The sequence below is a fragment of the Taeniopygia guttata genome, chromosome 5 (assembly GCF_048771995.1).
Source record: "Taeniopygia guttata chromosome 5, bTaeGut7.mat, whole genome shotgun sequence".
NCBI lineage: Eukaryota > Metazoa > Chordata > Aves > Passeriformes > Estrildidae > Taeniopygia > Taeniopygia guttata.
In genome coordinates this window covers 18,742,232-18,761,785 of record NC_133030.1, presented here as the reverse complement: position 1 = coordinate 18,761,785, position 19,554 = coordinate 18,742,232, and the positions used below count along the sequence as shown (strand labels likewise).

At 51.1% G+C, this 19,554-nt stretch overlaps 2 protein-coding genes across 5 annotated transcripts in view; both read left to right on the top strand.

The window, feature by feature from the left end:
• The first annotated feature begins 706 nt into the window (after positions 1-706).
• Positions 707-2,631, top strand: TNNI2 (troponin I2, fast skeletal type). Its single transcript, XM_002199025.7, has 5 exons — positions 707-862; positions 1,152-1,280; positions 1,675-1,764; positions 1,896-2,072; positions 2,385-2,631. The coding sequence occupies exons 2-5, from the start codon at positions 1,158-1,160 to the stop codon at positions 2,481-2,483; spliced, it is 489 nt and encodes a 162-aa protein (XP_002199061.2). The 5' UTR covers positions 707-862; positions 1,152-1,157; the 3' UTR covers positions 2,484-2,631.
• A 316-nt stretch (positions 2,632-2,947) lies between these two features.
• LSP1 (lymphocyte specific protein 1) overlaps positions 2,948-19,554 on the top strand; it is a 49,127-nt gene continuing 32,520 nt past the window's right edge. Inside the window, exon 1 of one of the 4 annotated variants that reach the window (XM_030273988.4) lies at positions 2,948-3,469. In XM_030273988.4, coding sequence (XP_030129848.4) covers positions 3,390-3,469 — 80 coding nt within the window. In that variant the 5' untranslated portion in view covers positions 2,948-3,389. Of the gene's footprint in view, positions 3,470-15,038; positions 15,219-19,554 lie in introns of those variants that run through there. The other 3 variants (XM_030273987.4, XM_030273989.4, XM_041716528.2) reach the window with 3 other exon arrangements.

The following is a 19,554-nucleotide window of genomic DNA, read 5'->3' as shown; positions in this document are numbered from 1 at the left end:
CAGGTTTTGTTACATTTCACTCTGCACATCCTTATTCACTTCCCCCTCTCCGCAAAACAGACCCACACCCAAGTGCTGCTTTCTACTCCCCGCCTCTCAGCATATCTGATGTGTTTCCCCTGGGCCAGCCCAACTGAGCCATGCCCTGGTGAAATGCTCAGGAAACAGCTGAAATGCAGAAGTTGTGGGTTTTTTGTAAGTAGGAACCCTGTTGCTGCTGGTCCAGCATGACAAGGACAGAAGGGCAGCCTGTGGTCAGGTCTGTCCTCCAGCTGTGATGAACCCCGGCTTCAGCATCACTTATGCTGGGGTCCTTGCAGCTCCAAGAAATTACACAGCCTTCATGTTTTCCCCTGCCTGGCTGTCCTTGTCACCAGAGTGTCAGAACGACACGTGCCCTGGACTGCTCAGAATGACATCCCACAGCTCCTGAGTGCCCAGGGACATGGGGGTCATTAGCTTGAGCACAGTGTAAAACACATCTGAGTGAAGAGGAAATCAGAGAAAAGGCTAAAAGTCCCAAGAAGCCATGTTTGAAGCCATATTTTATACATATATTTTCAAGTTCATCACCCTTGTTATCTTTTCCTCAGGGACTTTGTAGGTTTTAGCTACCTGAGGCTGGCAAAGCTGGGTTCAGCAGGGAGCCTCTTCCTTGAGTGCTGCTGGTCTGGAGACAGACTGTGTGTCAAGATGGAGCGATCTCCCTGGCAGGGCTGCAGGTCCTTGGTGGACTGTGGCATTGCATGGGGAAGGGCAATGGAAAGGGGAATGGGCACCTGGTAATCTTCTTTTCTCTTGTCTTTTCTTCCACTTGCAGAAAAAGAGGAGGGCAGCCACTGCCCGTCGGCAGCACCTGAAGGTACGTGGCGCTGCTGTGGCTGTGGGATGTGTGTCCCAACCTTCCCATCTCCCATCCCAAGCCAGGCAGCTCTCAGCACTCTCCCTACTAGAAGAGGCCACGATGCACAGCATAGATCTCCCACCCCACTCCTTACTGGGTCTCTGTCTTATCCCTTGCTTGGAAATGGTATTTATGGGAACTCCCCAGGCTGCCTCTCCATCAGGACTCCCACTCCCCTGATGAATGACCCCCCTACCCTCCTTCCTTGTTTCCATCCTGCACTGATGCATCTTCTGCTGCCTTCCAGAGTGCTATGCTCCAGCTTGCTGTCACTGAAATAGAAAAAGAAGCAGCTGCTAAAGAAGTGGAGAAGCAAAACTACCTGGCAGAACATTGCCCTCCTCTGTCACTCCCTGGATCCATGCAGGAACTTCAGGTACAGGCTTCTTTAACCCTTTCAGTGCTGGAGCAGAAAATATTTGACTCCGTCAGTCAACCTGGTGGATATAGACTGGCCTTCCCATCTTGACCCTCTCCTCACCTGTGTTACCCTGGAGCCAGATGAACATGCAGCTGGCTTGAGAGGCAGGTGGGGTCTCTGTCCAAAAAAAAGGGGTCTGGCTGGCAGGAAAGATGTGTTTTAAAGGATGTGTTGAGGCAGCATTTGTGTGCAGCCAGTAGCATGGAGATTAGGAGCTGGCTGATAAGCTCCTCTTCACCTCAGTCCCATCTAGTCTTCTGGACTGAGGGTTTTCAGAGCCAAAGCAGTCAGGAGAGAGGAATAATGTGTGGGTCCTAGCAGTCAATATCCCTCTTCGCTTTCTTTCCAGGAGCTGTGCAAAAAGCTTCATGCCAAGATAGAGTCAGTGGATGAGGAGAGGTATGACACAGAGGTGAAGCTACAGAAGACTACAAAGGAGGTGAGTTCCTCTGGAGCCATCCTTCAGGGGAGTCTACAGCCCATTCCTCATGCCTCCCTGTGCCACTTGGGTCCATCTCATTAAACCCATGCCCCCCTCTCTCTCCACCCCTCCTCATTTCTTCCCCCCAGCTGGAAGACTTGAGCCAGAAACTCTTTGACCTGCGTGGCAAGTTCAAGCGGCCGCCGCTGCGCAGGGTGCGCATGTCGGCTGACGCCATGCTGCGGGCCCTGCTGGGCTCCAAGCACAAGGTCTGCATGGACCTCCGAGCCAACCTGAAGCAAGTGAAGAAGGAGGACACTGAGAAGGTATCCTTCCCTCTTCCTTTTGTCCCCTAACAGGAGTAGCTCCCACCCTTGAGGGCTCACACCTCCCCGCAAGACAGACAAGGTTGAGAATGACTCTTTCTCCATAATGTTCTTCTTCCTGCTCAGTATTTCCTTCTCTGGCACCCATGATGTTGAAACAGGAGGGTGCAGTTTAAAAAGACGTATAGCATGGGTGGAACTGGGTTCCTCCAGCTGACATAGGGGTTTCCATGGGTGGACTGGTGTGGGGCCCGGGCTGGGTGGGTTCTTACCACAGTGCCATTCACACCAACGCAACCATCCCTCCCCCAGGAGAAGGATCTCCGTGATGTCGGTGACTGGAGGAAGAACATTGAGGAGAAGTCTGGCATGGAGGGCAGGAAGAAGATGTTTGAGGCTGGCGAGTCCTAAGCACCTGCATCTCCACAGCTATCTTCCTCTCCCCGCTGTCCCCGCTGCCCCGCCGGGCTCAGGGGCGCTGACTGGGTGCCATTTCTCTCTAGTTTTGTGAAGAGCTGCATCATGGCAGCAGTGATGTAAATAAAGCTTTGGTGGGAGAGGTGGGTGTTGCCTGCCTGGGTGGCCAGACCCCGACTCATGCCATGGTGCCAGCAAGGACTGCCTCACTGTGGCAGTCCTGGTGGGGAGGCTTTGGCAGGGGCTGTGCTGAGGAGATGAGGACCTCTCTGCTGTTGGTCCCTGTCCAAAATTGCAGATGCTCATGCCCTTCTCCAGTGGTGAAGAGACAAAGAGAGAACAATCCAAGCCCCAGGAGGTGTTGCAGAACCTCAACCTATGATGGCATCAGCAGGAAGCTGTGGGGAAGAGCTGAGATGGGGGGAGAGGGGGTGGCATCTGCAGGGCAGAAACAGTCCCTTTGGCTCCAGTGGGATTTGAGAGGTGCAAAGACAGGAAAACCTTGGCAGCACCTGCAGCAGCACCCTGGGACTGGTACAGTGTAGGGTGCTGTGGTTTATAGATGATGGCTGTCACCAGAGTGGCACGGGGGGCGGTGGTCTACTCCTGTCCCTGCCATGGTGAGGATGTCTATGCTGCCCACTTTTCTTTTGGGTTAGCCCAGGACTTCCAAATTTTTAGCTGCCGACAGGTAAAATCTTAAATCAGTCTCAATGGTTTTTAAAAGAAAACAAAACAAACACCCAAATTCATCTTCCTTCTGCCTTCTCCCATCCCCCCAAACCCTCAGCCCATGAAGTTTCCGGCACAGCTCACTTCTGCTGAGCACAGGAAAAGCGAAACAGCAGCACCCTGGTGCTGGAGCTGTCTGTGGGGCTGCTCTGCCAACCAGGGGAGAAGATGTCAGACTCGGAGGGGTGCCAGGAGGGTGCAGAAGGAGTGAGCCAAGTGGGAGATGAATCCCCTGAGGAGAACGAGAGGTGAGGCTTGGGGACACCACAGCTGCCTTCCAGTCCCAGGATACTGGGCAGCTGGGAAGCTCGGGGGGCACGGAGGGGAAGGAGATTGTGCAGCCAGAACAATGATGACCCATGAGGCTGGAATAGGTCAGAGGTTCCATCAGGCTTTTGACAAGCTTCTCCAGCTAGGATGAGACTTAGATTTCCTAAAGGTCTCAACCCCTTGGAACTTCAAAGCCCTTGGGAAGGGGTTGATCGAGTGGAAACTGCAGCTCCAGAAGCAGGAAAACTCAAGGGAGAGGTCTGGTGACCTGGAGCTACTCTGCAGCTGAAATCAGCCCGGTCTCTAAGACCTCTCTAATGTGGAGATCAGCTGCCTTCTCTCCTTTCTGAGCACATCTGATTTCTTGCTGCATCCCCTATGTCACCAGCTGAAGTAACCTGGCAATGTTTCAGGCTGGCTGCTGTAAAATTATTTATCTCCCTGTGCCTCTGCTCTGCTTTATTGCTTAATCAGCAGAGACTGTAAAATTTGGGGTCTCTTCACTTAATACAGACAGCTGTCCATGAGGGTTAAAAGAAGACAGATCAGTATCAGAGACCACATCTGTCTGTCGTGGAGGCAGATAGATAAGCTTGGCCAAAGTGCATCACCCACAAGTACTCAGATTTGGACTGGATTCAGGCTGAGCATCCAGGGAGCTCAGGACGTTGCCTGATTTTTCACCTCCAGCTTCAAAGCTCACATTAGCATTTCTCCCCAAGGCTTCTGAGAGCTGGCATAGCTGATGTTGATGGGGAAAAAAACCCCCTTGAGTGACAATGAGAGGAGAAAGGTGTGTCATCTCCTGTCATCAGTGGTTGCAGTAAGTGCTTCTGCTGACACCTGACAGCAATTAGCCTCGGCTGAAGATTTGACTGGAAGCTTCAAAAGGTGCTGGAAGTCTCTGTACGTGACTTGCTGCTGAAACAAAGGGGAAGCCTTGGCTGCTGAGGGAGGACAGGGGTTTCCTCAGTACCGGGATCGATGTGATTCCCAGCATTGTTCCTGCCTGGCTGTGCCTCTGCTGCAGGCTCACCTTGCAGCAGCAAGGAGCAGGTGGCTTGGCCAAGCAGAGTTGCATGGCCAAGGCAAGCAAACCTTCCTGCTCCCCTCTTGCTGCAGTGAGTGCAGCAGGGCCACTGGTGGGGTCTGCTGGTGGGGCTGGGTCAGTTTGTTCCCTTTCTGTTTCCTGCTGGAGTTTCAGCTAAATAAAAGGCTGTTTGGAGGAGTCTGTTCTGTCGGTTCTGTAGCAGGCAGACCCTTACAGCCTTGTTTAAAAAGGGTGTGAACACTGACAGCAGGGCAGCACATCCTTTCCTCTCTAGCTGTGTTCTAGAATCTTAATGAAAATTTATGGCAAAAATAGTGAGCAGAAATTAGTTCCTCTGTTTCAAGAATATGAAGAGTTACTTTCTCTTACAATTTGTATAATAGTTTCATGTGCAGCTCTCAACTTCTCTTGCTTTTCCTTGTACTGTTTAAAGACTTGCTAGACTCTGGTGATTTCCACTCCCAAAATGGAGGAAGGAAGTGCTTTTTTGCTGTTTGGGTCTACCTTTTTTTCACCCTGTGGCTAGTTTATCTCCCTGATCTCCTCTCCTTGATGAAAAAGCTCTTTTCAATCTGACCCATATATGGATGGAGGCAGGGCAAGGCTCTTAGGACAACCTAGAGCATGATGGATGTCAGAGCAACCAGTCTTGTGATGGAACTTTCAGGAAAGTAAATCTCAATGCTCCTGGGTGTAATGCACAGTGGGATGTGTCAGGAGAAAAACATTGGTGCTGTGTTTCCCTAGACAATGAACCTTGTCTGTTTAACTGTGCCCAGTGGATATAGCAGCATGCACTAGAAAAGGTCCTGGAAATATTAGTTTGAACACAGCCTACTCTGTTTCCTCATACAAATTGGGACATACTGGCAAAGTCCTGCTGATGCAGGTGCAACACTGCTTAAACCAGACCTGTGTTATGTTCTCTTCCATGAACTGGAATAGCTATATGGAAACTGCTGTGGTGTGAGTCTTCCCAAATAAGCAAAAAGTTGGGAGGAGCTCTGGAGAGGTGGCTGCTTGGGCTGTCCTGCCATGATGGGGAGAGGCTGGGAGCCCAGTATGTTCAGGGTCTGTTACTCAGAGCTCTCTGTAAAGCTCTGGAGGCATCAGGTAACTCCTGCCCTTAGTTCCTACAGCCATGGCTGGGCACGTCCCCTGGGCTGTGCTGTGCAGGGTATCTGCACCTGGGAGGCAGATTGGCTTTTCCCAAATTCCCTTGTCTCCATCCTCCTGGGGCTTCCCTCCCCATGAGCTGCAGGGCAGGCAGCCCATGTATGGTCACTGCCTGGGGACAGGCTCTACTGTGCCAGCAAGCCCCAGGCTTTTCCTTGCCACGTCCATCCCCAGCTGTCCTGAATTCTCCAGATCCTTAGAGGAGTCTTAAGGGTCTTTGCTGAAATGACTGCTGTTGCTAAGTATAACCATGGTTGGAAGGAGGTTGTTTGGGAAAACTGATACTTGGAGAGTTTTTGGACCCCTCAGTGCACCAGATTCCTTGGGGGTAGAATGAAGGGATGGCTGATCCCTGCTCAGGAGTAACTGGTCACAGTTTGACCCAGCTGGGCTCATTAAAGTGGAAAAATAGTAGGGAAATTAACAGGGGAGGACCAGATGGATTATTTAATGAAGCTGGGTTATACTTCTGGCTTCCAAATTGGATATAGGTGGTCTGGCAGTGGCATTAGGGATAAAGAACTGTCTCTAATTATAGGAGGTATCAGGTGCCTTCACTGTCCTTTTCTCCTTGAGGAAAAAAAATAAATTAAGCCTGGCTTGCCTTGCCTTGCCTTCAGGCTTATTTTGCTCTGTAAAGCTATGGGTTTGGAGGAGTGTGTGTTAAAGCAGGGGATTCCCAGCAGTCTTCATTTGAATTGCACTTTCCTTTTTAAAACACAGAAGACTCTCTCCTGGCTGAAAGGCTGGCTTTTTAAAAACTCTTGGTGTGAAGTCTGGCTCTGAAGCTTGTGGGAATCCTTTGCCCATGGATTTTGTAAGGTGAACTTACTTCAGAGGGTTTAGGGCTTTTGCCCAAATCTGAAAACCTTGTGATAACTGGAAGGGCTGGCTCTGCAGCAGGGAAGTGCTTAACCTTGGTATGCCCTGGGGATCCTGGGCCCCTCTGCTCTGACCTTCACTGACCTTGCTAATCCAGCCCTGACTGATGCCCTGCCTGCATCCCCCTTTGCATCTGTCACTCCTGTGACCCACATGCCCAACTGTGGGGTCTGCCTGGGGGCTCAGCTGACTCCTTGCTGCCCTGGTGCTCTCTTCAGAGCTGGGCTTGCTCCCAGCTAGGCACTCATCCAGCCTGGCTGCTGCCCCAGTCAGGACACTGACTCACATCTGGACAGACCACCTGGCCAGGAGGTGCTCCGAGATCTCCTCAGTGTCATGTTTTTCTTGGGAACAGCTTTTTCTTTGAGGGGGGTGGGAATCCTGACCCAAATAAAGTTGTTGCTCAGGTTCCAGGAGGGATTGGTATGACCACCAGGCTCCTGAGAGCATAATCTGGCTCTGACTGACTGCAAACCTGCAGTGGTGCTCAGAGGGATCATCACAAGGATTTGGTGCTCTCACTTCATCCTCCCCATGCTGTTCTCCTGGCACAGTCCAGCTTTGCAAACCTGCCTGGGAGGGATGGTGCCTGCTCACCTGGAACAGGTGAGGGAGGGCTCTGCTCCCCCAGCTTGCACAGCAGCTTGGACCTCCCGTAGCTGCAGGTCCTATTCTCTTAATGACTCCAATGAACTCCTGATCAGGCTGAGTTTTTGGCATCCTTTGAAGCCAAATGCACGGGGAATGGATCTCCATGATGTGGTTCTGTTCTAAAGCCTTTCATGAGGAGAAGCCTTGGGGATGTACATCAGTGAAAGGAAGGCACAGGCGTGTATGATAGGGGCTCAGGCCTCTTTACCCAGGTCGTGTTCTGAATCTTGCCCATCTAGTATGGGTCAAAAAATATGTCCTAGGAGGTGCTGCACATTCTGGGAAAGCAGCTGTCCTGCATGACATGAATTTGGTATGATCAGTACTAGAGGAGCACCCACAGTGCCCAGACAAGGTCAGGGTGTCACCATGGTGGGTGTTCTGTGGTTGTGCCTGTGGCTGCTGCCTCAGGGATAGAGGACTGGTTCTCTCTGCTGCAAGGCCAGACAGCTGAGGCTGAGGTGTTCAGGAAGGTGAAGGGATGCCCTGACTGCAGAACTTGCCCACTGTGGGTTTGGTGCCCAGAAGAGACGGTTTCCTATCGGACCTGTGTGACATCTGCCATGCCTTGGCAGCTGTCTTAGCTAACCCAAGGCATCCCACACTTGACACCTGTGTTTAGGCACCTGGATGGCTCCCTGATTTCCCAGAATCAGCTAGGAAGCACAGGCCACTAATGAGATTTGAGCCCAGATCTCCTGAGGCTTGGCCAGGTGTCTCTGAGTCCTCAGCCTGTCCACATGTTCCACAGAGGCTCAGTCACAAGTGGGTTAACCAGCCCCACTTGGAGCCCATGTATGTTTTCCTTGCCAGTGCATCCGTCCTAACACACACCAGATGTGTGAGGCAGCCTTTGAAGTGTCTTAATCCCAGGTTTTGGCACTCAGAGTTGTCTTTCTCACGGGCAGGTCTCCAGTGCCTTTCTGGGGGCTCCACTCCTGCAGCCCCCATCCCCTGCAGGAGAAATTGCAGCAAGGCAGGACAAAATATCTTCTGTTATTTGCTACTTTAAGCAAGTCCCTCCTGGGATGGGCTGCTGGGGCTGGCAGCACAGCTCCATGTTCAGTCATACACAGGAGTGTCAAACCCAGGAACCACTTGGGTTCAGCCCGTCTCACATGAGCAGTGGTGGTGCCCAGCAGCCTGGTGCATCTGGTAGCTGTCCAAAATACATGGATAAAGAGGAAGATACATGAGCAAACCCAGCTGGATTTATTGATGAATGCAAATGGAAGTCAGAGGGCTTCTATTGGATTAATTGGTGACTTCCATCCAATTGGTATGAAAGCTTGGGGCAATCTGCAAGTAATTGATCTGAGAAGTGCAAGACTCAGATTTGCTGGAGCTCAGTTTATTTGGATTTCTCTTGCTATTGAACTGACATGCAGGCCCAAATGCTTTTGCCAGTGTATGTCAGCACCACCCCTCTGCCTGCCATAGAGAAAGCTTTACCAGTTTGCTTCAGCTGGAGGTCTTCGGTTCTTTTGCTTATGTGCTTATTTTGAAAACAGATTTTTTTTTTGTTAGGAATTCATTCTGCATTACTAAGGAAGCCTCTCTCCCAGCTCTAGGTATCTGTTGCTTGCTGCAGCTGACTAGACAGTTTGTGCAGCGCCTTTTATCAAGTCCTTGCCAGATAGCTTGGAAAATATGATCTCTTCTTCTGTGCTTGTGCATGCTTGTGCTTTTCTGCTGCAGAAGCAGTTTTCTTTCCAATGCAAGCTTGCTTTGGAGCCATTAGCATTGACAAACTCTGAATTATGGACAGACCCCAAACAATCATGGCTGCCAGCTATTTAGGAGGGGCAGAGTTCTCTCCCAGTAAAATTGATGACAATAATAATTTCCTTTTGAAATAAGTGCCTCCTTGCAGTTGTTGCATAGTTTCCCATAAGAGAGGCTGACAGCATTGTGCCCAAGCTGAGCTGTCCTGAAGGGCAGACTACTGTGATGCACAGGCTGTGCACCCCTGCTCTGGTGGGACCTCTTCCTGGGGGTGACATTTGTCTCTTCTGCTTCTGCATTCCAGTTGCCATCTTCCTGCATACATTAGCTGCCCTTTGTGCAGAAAGGCTCCTCTCAGCTTTTCTTTGGGCCTCACTTTGGAGCATTAATGACTATTCCCCCTTGATGGAGCCGTGTGCCTTCAAGCTCTCTGAATATGTGATGATGCTTTTGCAAGCCCTTTCAAAACAGCTCCTGTCTTTTGTCCAGCTCAGCTAGGGAAGCATGGGTGGATATGGGCAAGCTGATATTAGATGCCTTTCCCTGGGACAAGGAGCTACTTGATGGTGCTTGGGAGTTCCTTCTTATCCCTTTAGTCTCCCCTGACCCCAGCTGGAGTGACAGCCTGGCAGCGTAAAGCGGAGATGAATGGTTGCTAAAACTGCTTGTGTTGCACAACACGGTGCTGCATCAGAGCCTGGAGCCAGCTGCAGATGAGCTAATAATTTTATATTGGGCAGAAGCTGTATTTTACTTCTTGAAAGCTGTGTGGTCAGCTGAGCAGCATGGCTCGACACAGGGCTGCACTCTGTGCACTCGTGAACTCACCTACAGGCCCATCCACAAAGTGTGCTGCACGGCTTTGGGCGATGCTTAAACGTGTCACACAGATGCCACCTGGTGAAGAAAGGTGGTGCCTCCCTTACTGGTAGTGCACCTCTTATACCCAGCATGGGAGATGCCTGAATGTGTCTTCACCTGCCCAGTGTCCATCTAATCCACCTAGTCAAAGCAAAGATCACTCCATTGATTTTAAATAGACATTCAAAATTCACATTTATTCAGCAGAGACTCGTGACGAAGCAATGTGATGCTATAAAAAGGCTTTTTTCCTACAGTGTCTGCTGGGGGAAGACAATCTCTTGGCAGCAGCTGCCTGTATCTTATCCATCCTGGCTGGAGTTCTTTGTCCTGCTTCTTGGCCTTGCGGTTGACAAGCATCCCTAAGAGATGAAGCCTGCCTCCTCAGGGCCAATAGTTCTCCTCTTGTCCTGTAATGACCCTCCTGTGTGGGATGGGAGTGTCTTATGTGCAGCCATTGTTTTGTCTTCCTGTCTCTTTCCCAATGGCTTTGTTGATTTAACATAATATATAGATAGCAGTGCACAGTATCAGTAATGCTGCTGGCTCAACATGCTGGACCAGCTGCACTCCTCCAGGGCTTGGCTGGGTCACTTGGCCTTGGCTTTGGTCTGGGAAACCTGGAGGGTGGCTCACCGCAGTGGCTCAGGTGGTCCTTGCTGTTTGCCCAGCCCTTGGTGCAACAGGAGCCCAGATCTCCTTTAACTGTGCTGGGCTGTCCTGGTAATGCTTCTCTCCTTCCCCTGCTTTTTAAATCCATCCTTTTCCTTGTGTGTATCAACCCTGGGGCAAAAGCTTAATCTTCTCTTACAAGGCTTGTAAACTTGCACCTTCCCCTCTCACTGATAAATGAAGCAAACTTCATTATGAAACCTAGTGATTTTAGATTTATGGATGTACCCCTTAAAATCCCCAGGGAGTGTCTGTTTTCCATTCTGTGTGAGGGTGAGAGGTGGTGGTGGGGCAGAGGAAGAAGGATGCTCCTTCTAGATCCAGCTTCCGATTCCCTCTCATTTCTGCCTCTTTGGATATCAGAGGAAGAAAGTCATCACCGATCCCATGCCAAATATTTCAGACTTAGTACAACACAATGTTTGTTGGCTGTTTAGACCTACAATTATACATGTTTTTCATGGTGCTCCTCTGAGCACGTTGGCCTGGCAACAACTCTGAGCCAACAGAGTTGGCTCCCACCTACAGCAGCCCCTCCCTGAACACCCATGGGGTCGCGCATTGCCTTGGGAATATCCTGTCCTCACTCGTGCCAGGACAGAGGAAGGCTTGCTGGGGAGCATCACTGGGACTGGACTCCTTGCCCTGCCCCCTGAGCTAATTGCAGAGGTGGGGCGCCCTGCCCTCCTGGCAGCACACTTTGGTGCTTGCAAAGAGCTGTTCTGGTGGGAAGGAGACAATGTGCTGCTTTTGGCTCCTATCCTCTGTCTCCCCGGGATTATCTCTTGTTTACCTGTCCTGGTCTCTGGATTTGGCTGCCTGAAAGTGAGTGATGGCAGAGTAAGGCGGACTGAGTTAAGTGGGGATTCAGGGTGAAGGTGAGGTGGGCAAACCCTACCCCGCAGGCCAGCATGTAAACCACGCCATCTGTGCAGCTGATGTACCAATGTACCAGCCCCTTTTCCCTGCGCTGGGGCTCCTGGGGAGCTGGGCAAATGCTGATGCCAGCCAGGCTGCTTTCCAAGTGGTGGATGCATGTGCCTGGTGAGGAGAGGCTGCTGGGATGTCAGGATAGGGGGAGAGGTTTGGGATGGCAGAGGGAAAGATGCATCATTTCAAAGGAAAACCAGAGACCACCCCCCCATCTATTCCTAGGGGCTGCTGGTGGAGGCACAGGGTCTCCAGCTGAGATAGAGCTCCTAGTCCTTACTGAAGATGTGAGGCTGTCCCTGTAAGAATATCTTCTCAGGGTGGGATCCCACCGCTGACATGCAGGCATGGACCTCTGGAAACCATGCTGGCAGATGGGGGCACTTGTAAAGGACTGGCTCTTGCAGTGACTGTGCTTTGGGGCTTGTGCTGACAGTGGCCGACATCCCAGCAGCATTGGGGAGAAAAGCTTGAGCTGTATGCTCACTAGCAGGGCTAGGGCATTTTTGTTTCTTTTTTTTTTTTGTTTGTTTCTTTTTTTTTTCCCCCTTGACCATGTGTGAGCCTTCAACTGATTTTGCAACTAGTGCTACATAGCAGAATGATTGTGTAATTAACGGGAACTGGTGCAGCCCTATCTCTCTGGGACTCCAGCCCTCCTTCCCACAGTGATGGAGGCAGACCCATTCTCTCTGACAGCATTTCACCTTCCCTGCCTTCCCTGCTGCTGGGAAGAGCTTTGGGGAACTCCATTGCCACACAATGTTCTCCTGGGTGCTCCAGTTCCTTTACTGGGGTGGTGTTTTTCTGCAGAGATTTATGGTGGTTCTCCTAGCTTAAACTGTGCCAAAAAATAACAGATTAATTAATTTTTTGTTTTTTTCCTTCCTGTGTCCACTGTACTCCTACCCACTTCCTGGTGGGATCGGGGCTTTTTTTCTGTGAAAGGATCCAAGCAGCTGTGGGACTGATGCTGACCTTACTGTTCCTGGACACATGGCATGACTCAGACTGATGCACGTGGCAGTGAGGGGCAGGAGAGGGGACCCAAGGTGCCTCTGCACTCTAAGGCAGTGCTGTGGGATTTCTCCTGCACTGCTCTTTCTCTCTTTGTGCTTTTGAATAGCGGGTTTAAATGCTCCCTGCCCCACAGAGATGGGGATAGTGACTCTGTCCATTCCCTTTCTTGCAAGGGTCCTGCCCCGTTGTCTTCCCCCTGTGGTCCTGCAGGACCCTGCTTATGCTGGAGGAAGGATGAGTTTTCTTGTCATATTTAATATCTTTCTCAAAGATGAAAGCCAGGAGAAGGGCAGGAAGCCTTCTCCAGAGTTTCAGTGGCCCAGCCACCTTGAAAGATGTTTCCAGACAGAGTTCAGTACCAGGAATTTCTCTCCCTGGGAGCAACACAGAGCTCAGCCTGCTGCCTGTTGCAGTTAAGGGACCCCTTTCCTCACTGCCTCGCTTCTGGTGTTTCCAAATTATCTTAGCACCTTAGACCAGCAAGAGCTAATGTCGTGACCTCTCCCCAGTCCTGCATTTCATCATCCAAGCATGGCTTCTGTCAGCCCTGTTCATTGAAAGCCCCATCTCTGAGAGGCAGTGAGTCCTGGAACCCGGGTGGAAGTCTGCCAAGTGCTTTCAAGACAAGGAGCTCATGCTGGCATCCTCGGGGAGTCAAACCCGGTGTGGAGCCAAGGCTCTCTTGCTGGGGGAATTAACAGCTTTTCCTCTGCCCATTTACACACAGACTTTCACCTCCCACAGGTAGCAGCGTCCTGTTACCTCCAGGAGGCTCCTGCCTTCTCCCGGTGACAGAGGCTGCATTCCTCCTTGCCCCTCCTCAGCTCCCTGAGGATTCTCTGGCATCTCTGCCTGAGTGAAGAATGCTTGCAGTGATTTCATTCAACCCGAGGTTGCTGCTGGCCCATGTGAGATACATCTCTGCCTGCCAGAGCTCCTTCAAGTTGCCTCCTTGCCTGGCTTGGACCATGGGAGTCAGTGGCAGGTTTGGGCCCATTCTCTCCAAAAACAAAACCCTGTAGGTGCACACTTCATTTCAACTCTGGCCAGTTGTGGTGAAGTCAATAGGAATGCTCACATGCTTAAACCTAACTACTCCTGCAAGCACTTGCAGGGCTGGAACAAGCCTTTTTTTTTAGCAAGAGATCTTTTGTGGTGGATCTCTTGCATCTTCTCACTGAATTTAGGAAGAAAAATATGCAGTGTGATATCATCTGAGCAGCCCACAGAGTGAGGCCAGCATCAATGTCTGCGCTTTGTGGATTTTGTTGTTCATAATCACTTAGGTGATGCTTAGTAAATACCCACAGGAAAAAAACCAAGCTGTTTTGAAATGAAGAGACAGTGGAAGGGAGGGCAGGTACTTCCTTTTTTTAATTGAGATTTCTTGGTGTATTTTATGGGCAGCTTCCCCATTTCAGATTATGAGGCATCAAGAAACATTTCTGCAGAAGAAAGGACACATGTAAATGAGATGAGAGGGACTGAAAGCAGAAGGAAGGTCAGGGTCTCAGCAGAGTGGTTCCATCACAACTGCTCCCATTTTGCAGACAGCCAGAGGAATATTCCCACTTACCTTGGGGAACACGGGCAAGCCATGCCACGAGCACCATAATGTGCAAGTACAAGGCAAGGCTGGAACATGCTAGGTACAAGTTCAGGCACCTGTTGGTTTGGCATAGCAGAGGTTTTCTTTTCACCCAAAAAGCACGTGTGGACCAGGAGATGCAGTTTAGGGAGAAAGACTCTTCTGTTTTTTCCTCCCAAGACTACTCCCATGTGGAGGCAGCATGAAGAACAACCATCTGAATGTGTGGCAGATGGGCATTTTGTTTTAGCAGGTGGCAATCTTAGTCCTTCATGAAACACTCATGCACTTCTTTTATCTCCTGAAATATCAGTGTTTCATGGAGACAAGCCAAATTTAACCTTTTTTTTTTTTGCCTCTTGGCCAGTTTGATGGCTGGGAAAACTGAGGCACGGGTGACTTGGTGAGGGGGCAATGTTTGAGAGTAGAAGCAGGGGCTGCAGCTCTGTGGCTTCCCCCAAAATCTTGCTGCTGTCTCCATCCCAGGAGAACGTTTTCCTCTGGTGTGGCATTTCCCAGTGCTAAGCCCCTTTCGTGTTAATCTGACTCTTGGCTCACCTTTCGACGTGCAGGGACTGTTTGGAGGTGAGCCCTTCATGCAAGACTTCTGCTGTGAATGGAGCAGCAGTGATTTATAGCCCATCGAGTGCAAGTTGCCAACCTGGATGCCTGCTCCCTAGTTGCTTTGTGTAATTAGAAAAACGGTAGTAAAGGTGGGAAAAAAAGAGCGGGAGAGGGGAAAAAAAAAAAAAAGGGCGGGGGAGAGGAGGGGGCTGGAGAAGATGAAGGAGGGAGAGGAGAGTTAAAGGCAGGAGAGATTCCCCCTGGCAGGGGAGAGGGGAGCGCCGGGCTTTGTGCTGGGGGGCCCCCAGAGATCCTCCCGTGACACTTCCACGAGGCAGAGGGGGAGGAGGAGGAGGTGGAGGTGGAGGAGACGAGCCGGGGGTGTGGAGCAGAGGGGGGGCTAGCAGAAACAAAAGGAAACCAGCTGCAGAACTTCCTGAAGGCGGAGAGGGGGCCGCGGGAGCGCGCAGTGCCGGGCGGCTGCCTGCGGCGCTGGGGAGGGAGGGAGGGGGCGGCAGCGGGACCCTGCCCGGCGCGGCTCGGCCACCATGAGCAGCGCGATCCTGAGGAGGAACTCCAGCAAGCAGGGCCTGCAGAACCTCATCAGGTGAGCGCCCACCTGCCCGCGGGGCCCGCTCCCCGCTCCCGATGGATGTGCCCGCGGCGGGGGGAAAGGGAGCGCGTGTCGTCGTGTCCCTTTAAATCGGCGGAATTTCGTCCTTACCCCCGTGCATTGGAAGGAAGGATAATAGATAAACCTCCCTCTCCTCCCCTAAAGCTGTATGAGAAAAGCAGATTTGAACTTACTGATGGCTTTTCCAGGAGCTCCCAACTGAAATAACTGAGCACAACTGTACTGTGACGCTCACCTGAGCCGCTGCTTTCCCCTCTCCCTGCAAGGGATGTCTCAGTACGTGGCTTTTTGTGTCTCCTGAGTGCTGAACGCTTCTGCCTAGAAAAAGGGTTTTTCTATTTTTCTCCGCAGGGACTGTACGTTGTGCACGCTGTGATGCGCGTTTTTAATTCAGAGATCAGTAAAGGGCTGGATCCTCCCAGGGCTGCAAGCTGACACTGCTCTTTTTACGATTTAATTGATCACAATAGTGCTTTGAAGCTTTCTCTCCGAGTATAATTGCCAGGGCAGGGAGGTGGATGGCTCAGTTAGGCTTATTCCCGTTTGTCAGCCGGCGCTGAGCCCGGGAGGACGGCTACATTGTCTGCTGGCTTTGAGATTCCCTGCCATGCGGTCACCGTGCTCTTCCCTGGGAGCTGGAATTGCTGCTTCCCTCCATGGGTCTCTGGGATCCATCTCTGGATGATGGTGGTGTGCCATGCTGATGGCCCTGACCCGGCTGAAGAGAGGCACTTCTCACCTTTTCATATTTGGTTGAGCAGATGGATGGGTGAGAGGTGGAATTAGGCAGTGCTGGACTCACATTCTGCATCCTGGGTGCCTTTGGCTCCCTTGTGCTCTCTGTACCTGCTGGTCTCCAGCTGAGATGTGGAGGACGTCCTGATGGGGTTTATTTCACCATGCATCTTCCAGTCAGTTTGGGATGTCTTTCATTTGTAATGCAGCCTCCAAACCTCATCTCTCAATAAGTTTCTTGCCTTGGAAGGTAAATGGGTGCCTACAGCCCATCCAGTCCTTGCCACTTTCTGCCCTTCTGGACCCAGGGAAGTTGGCAGAAAGCTCCCACTGGTTGCACAGGCCCCTGGGGTGGAAAATGGGCAGGAGAAGCTGACTCCTCTCCGTGCATCTTTTGTTTGGCCTGTTGGACCCATTCCCTGGTCTCGGCCCAGGGGGACTGGGATCTGAGTTACACATCCCTGTTTCAGAGCAGGGCTTTGTCAGCAGCTTGTGAGGGGTAGGGAAACCTCTGTGGCTGTGCAGAAGTCTAAAAGGAGCTCAGATTTGGGACCAGCTGGTATTGAGGAGGGCCAGGCAAATGAACTGGGGTGGGAATTGCCTGCTTACAGCTGGGTAGCAATTTATTTTGCAGGGTGACAGATGGGGGGGAGCAAGGGGAAGCACATGTGCTTCATGCAGAGAAAAGGGGTGTCCAAAGAACTGTCCTCAGCACAGCCTAAACCAGGGGTGTTTTCCTGTCCTGAGTGACATCTCCAAATTCCTCCTGCTTTGGATAAGGGACTTTTGGTGTCCCAGAGACTCAAAGGGACTTTTTTACAAGGTGACATGTTTCCTGAGTGGGGTTATTACACTTAACCTGATTGTGGTTTAGCTTTGTGGCTGTGTTTTCCATTCCTGCTTAACAGATGAGGAGTGGAGCAGGGTGTGAGGGATTTCCATGGTTTGCACACAAAAAGCCTCACTTATGCTCACAGGATTTAACAGTGGAACAGGCAGGGTCTGCTCCATATGCTCCGTAGCCTATTTTGCAGCTGTATTGTTCTCCTGGAGTTCCTGGGATCAGCTGTGGGGCTGGCTCTGCAAGTCCTGCCACCTTGGCTGCAGGAAGGAGCTTCCTTAGTGAATGGCTCGAGGCTCCTGGCTTGAAGATAAGTTGCTGTCAAGATTGCTGTGCTCTGCTTTTTTCTGTCCCAAGGTGACTGCCACAGAGTGGTTACACTGTGCAGGGCCTGGGCTATTCTGGTGTGTCTGAGTGCTTTGGGGAGCTGGAGCACACAGTGAAAACAGCTGCTCAGAGGCATATTCATGAGCACTGGGGATATCAGTGTGGTGTCAGGATTTACCTGGCTGCTCCTGCTGCAGGGCAACAGCGGGGATAACCAGGGAATTACCTTCTCTGAGCATTGCTCAGCTACAGGAGCTGCTTGCCAGCTGTCCAACAGCTGGGTTAAGGGTTCCTGAGCTGAAATCAGTGTAAGGCTTGTGGATTTTGGGTTGAAGAGCTGAGTCTCAATGCTTTAAGCATCCTGCCTTGTGCTTGATACAAAACCCCAGCATTTTAGACAAAGGGACCCATGGGTGAAGCATCACCTGAATATCAGTCCCAGGAGTCAGAATTGCATGAAATGTCTTTTCCATTGACTGCTGACAGGCTTATTGCACGCAGTGCTCCGGAGTGGTTTGGTGTGCTTGGGATCACTAGGACACGTTGGAGACACCTGGAGGCTGAAGCACTGAGCCAGTACTCACAGAAACATCTTTCACCTCTGCCCAGCCGGGAGGTGGGCTGGAAAAATTAGCCCTCCTTCTTCCTCAGTGGCTTTGCAGAAGGTGCAGGCAGGGACCTTCCACTGGCATGTGAAAAGCTGGAGGCTGAAAAGAGCCCAGGGTTAGGCCTTGCAACTGCAGAGCACGGGGGGCTGAGTAATTGCCTGGGAAAGGTATGAGAAGAATGGGCAATTGCAGGGCTATCTACCTTCCCTGCTTTGGCCCGTGTGCCCAGGCACTCCCCTTGTCCAGCATAGTTTCTCTATCAGGATATCACTGGGGAAATATTTCTCCCTTTGTAGCAAGCTTACAGCGATGATCCCCCACACGCCCACAAGGCTTTGTATTTTTTTAAAGTCCTCTCCAAACACGAGCCACTTTATCTTGTTATCACGATCTCTTTCTCCTTATCCTTCTAATGAATTCCTATAAATAAGATAGGGATCCAGCACCTGTCATGTCGATTCATTCAGTTCATTATCTGCTCCTGCTGGAATTTTACTCTCCCTCTATTTATCGAGCCTGAAGTGTTTCACAAAAGAATATGGCTGTTTAATTGACCTACAAATCGGCATCTCTGTAAAGCAGCTGTGCTGCTCCTTGGAACTGGATTGTTGGGCCTCCTGCCTGGCTCTGCTCACACTGGGTGCTGTGGTGGCTTGCTGCAGTGGTGTCCCCACGCTGGGCTATGGTGCCTGGCTGGGACGTGCTGCCCTGGGGTGTTGTGTGTGGGCATATGGATGTGAGTGGAAGCACTGCTGCTCTTGTCTCTTTTATCTGGCATGTAGCTGAATCTGGGGTGCCACTAGGAAGCAAGCTGTGATTTGTTCTTGGGGAGAAAGGACAGTGTTCTTACACGCTACAACACCCCTTTGCTTCCCAGCACAACGGGGACCTGGTCCAGAACAGGGGCTCCAGAGCATGGCTGCTGCACGAGCAACAGATAAACCAGTGTCTCTAATTGTGTGTCTCTGCAATGCCACGGAGTTTGAAATACAAATAATCCTGTGGGAAAAGGGGGCTGAATCTTGAGGATGAAAAAGCTCAGGGGATGAAAACAAGTCAGAAAATTAGACCATGGGATAGAGCTAATTATTTACTCTGTAGGATGGGATTTTTGCTTTGTTATCTTCTGTGGAGCCATTAACATGGGAAGCCAGAATGTGAGATCTGAAATAGATCTTGCACAGTGCTGTGTTTTGGCCTGCTATATATGATGAGGTGTTTGCCACCTCCAGCACCCCTGAGGCACCTGCAGGGCCCTTACAACACGTTACTGCATTTTCAAGCAATGCTCTTGCTGATGCTTAGAGTTTCTCAGCACTAGGGGTAGCTTTAAAATTCCCTGAACTGTGTGTCATGGGTGTAATATTCAGTTTGATCAGGATATGGGGGCTCTGCCCAGCTCTGTGGGATGCCTTCCTTTCTGCCTGCATTTGATGTTTCCTGAAGCTTGCCAGGATGTGTCTCAGCAGGGAAGATGCTACTCCAGTATTTTTGTCTTGACCTCCTGAGTGTTGAGCTGGGAACAAGGAGCTTGAAGCACTTGAGAGGGCTGTATGGTGCTTTGAAGGGGAAGAACATTTCTTGTGGGGTGGGGGAGCGTGTGGTTGATGCCAGGACATGGTTTGGGCACAGTTTGTTGCCTGGGAGATAGCTGCTGCCTCCAGGGGCTATTGCAGCACCACTTTGCTTCAACTCCCTGGCTCCTAGATAGGTGTAGGGAGAAAGGAATTCTTGCTGTGAAGAAGTGGGGCAGCTCTTTAGGGGAAGATGGGGAAACTGAAATGTGTAGGAACGAGCC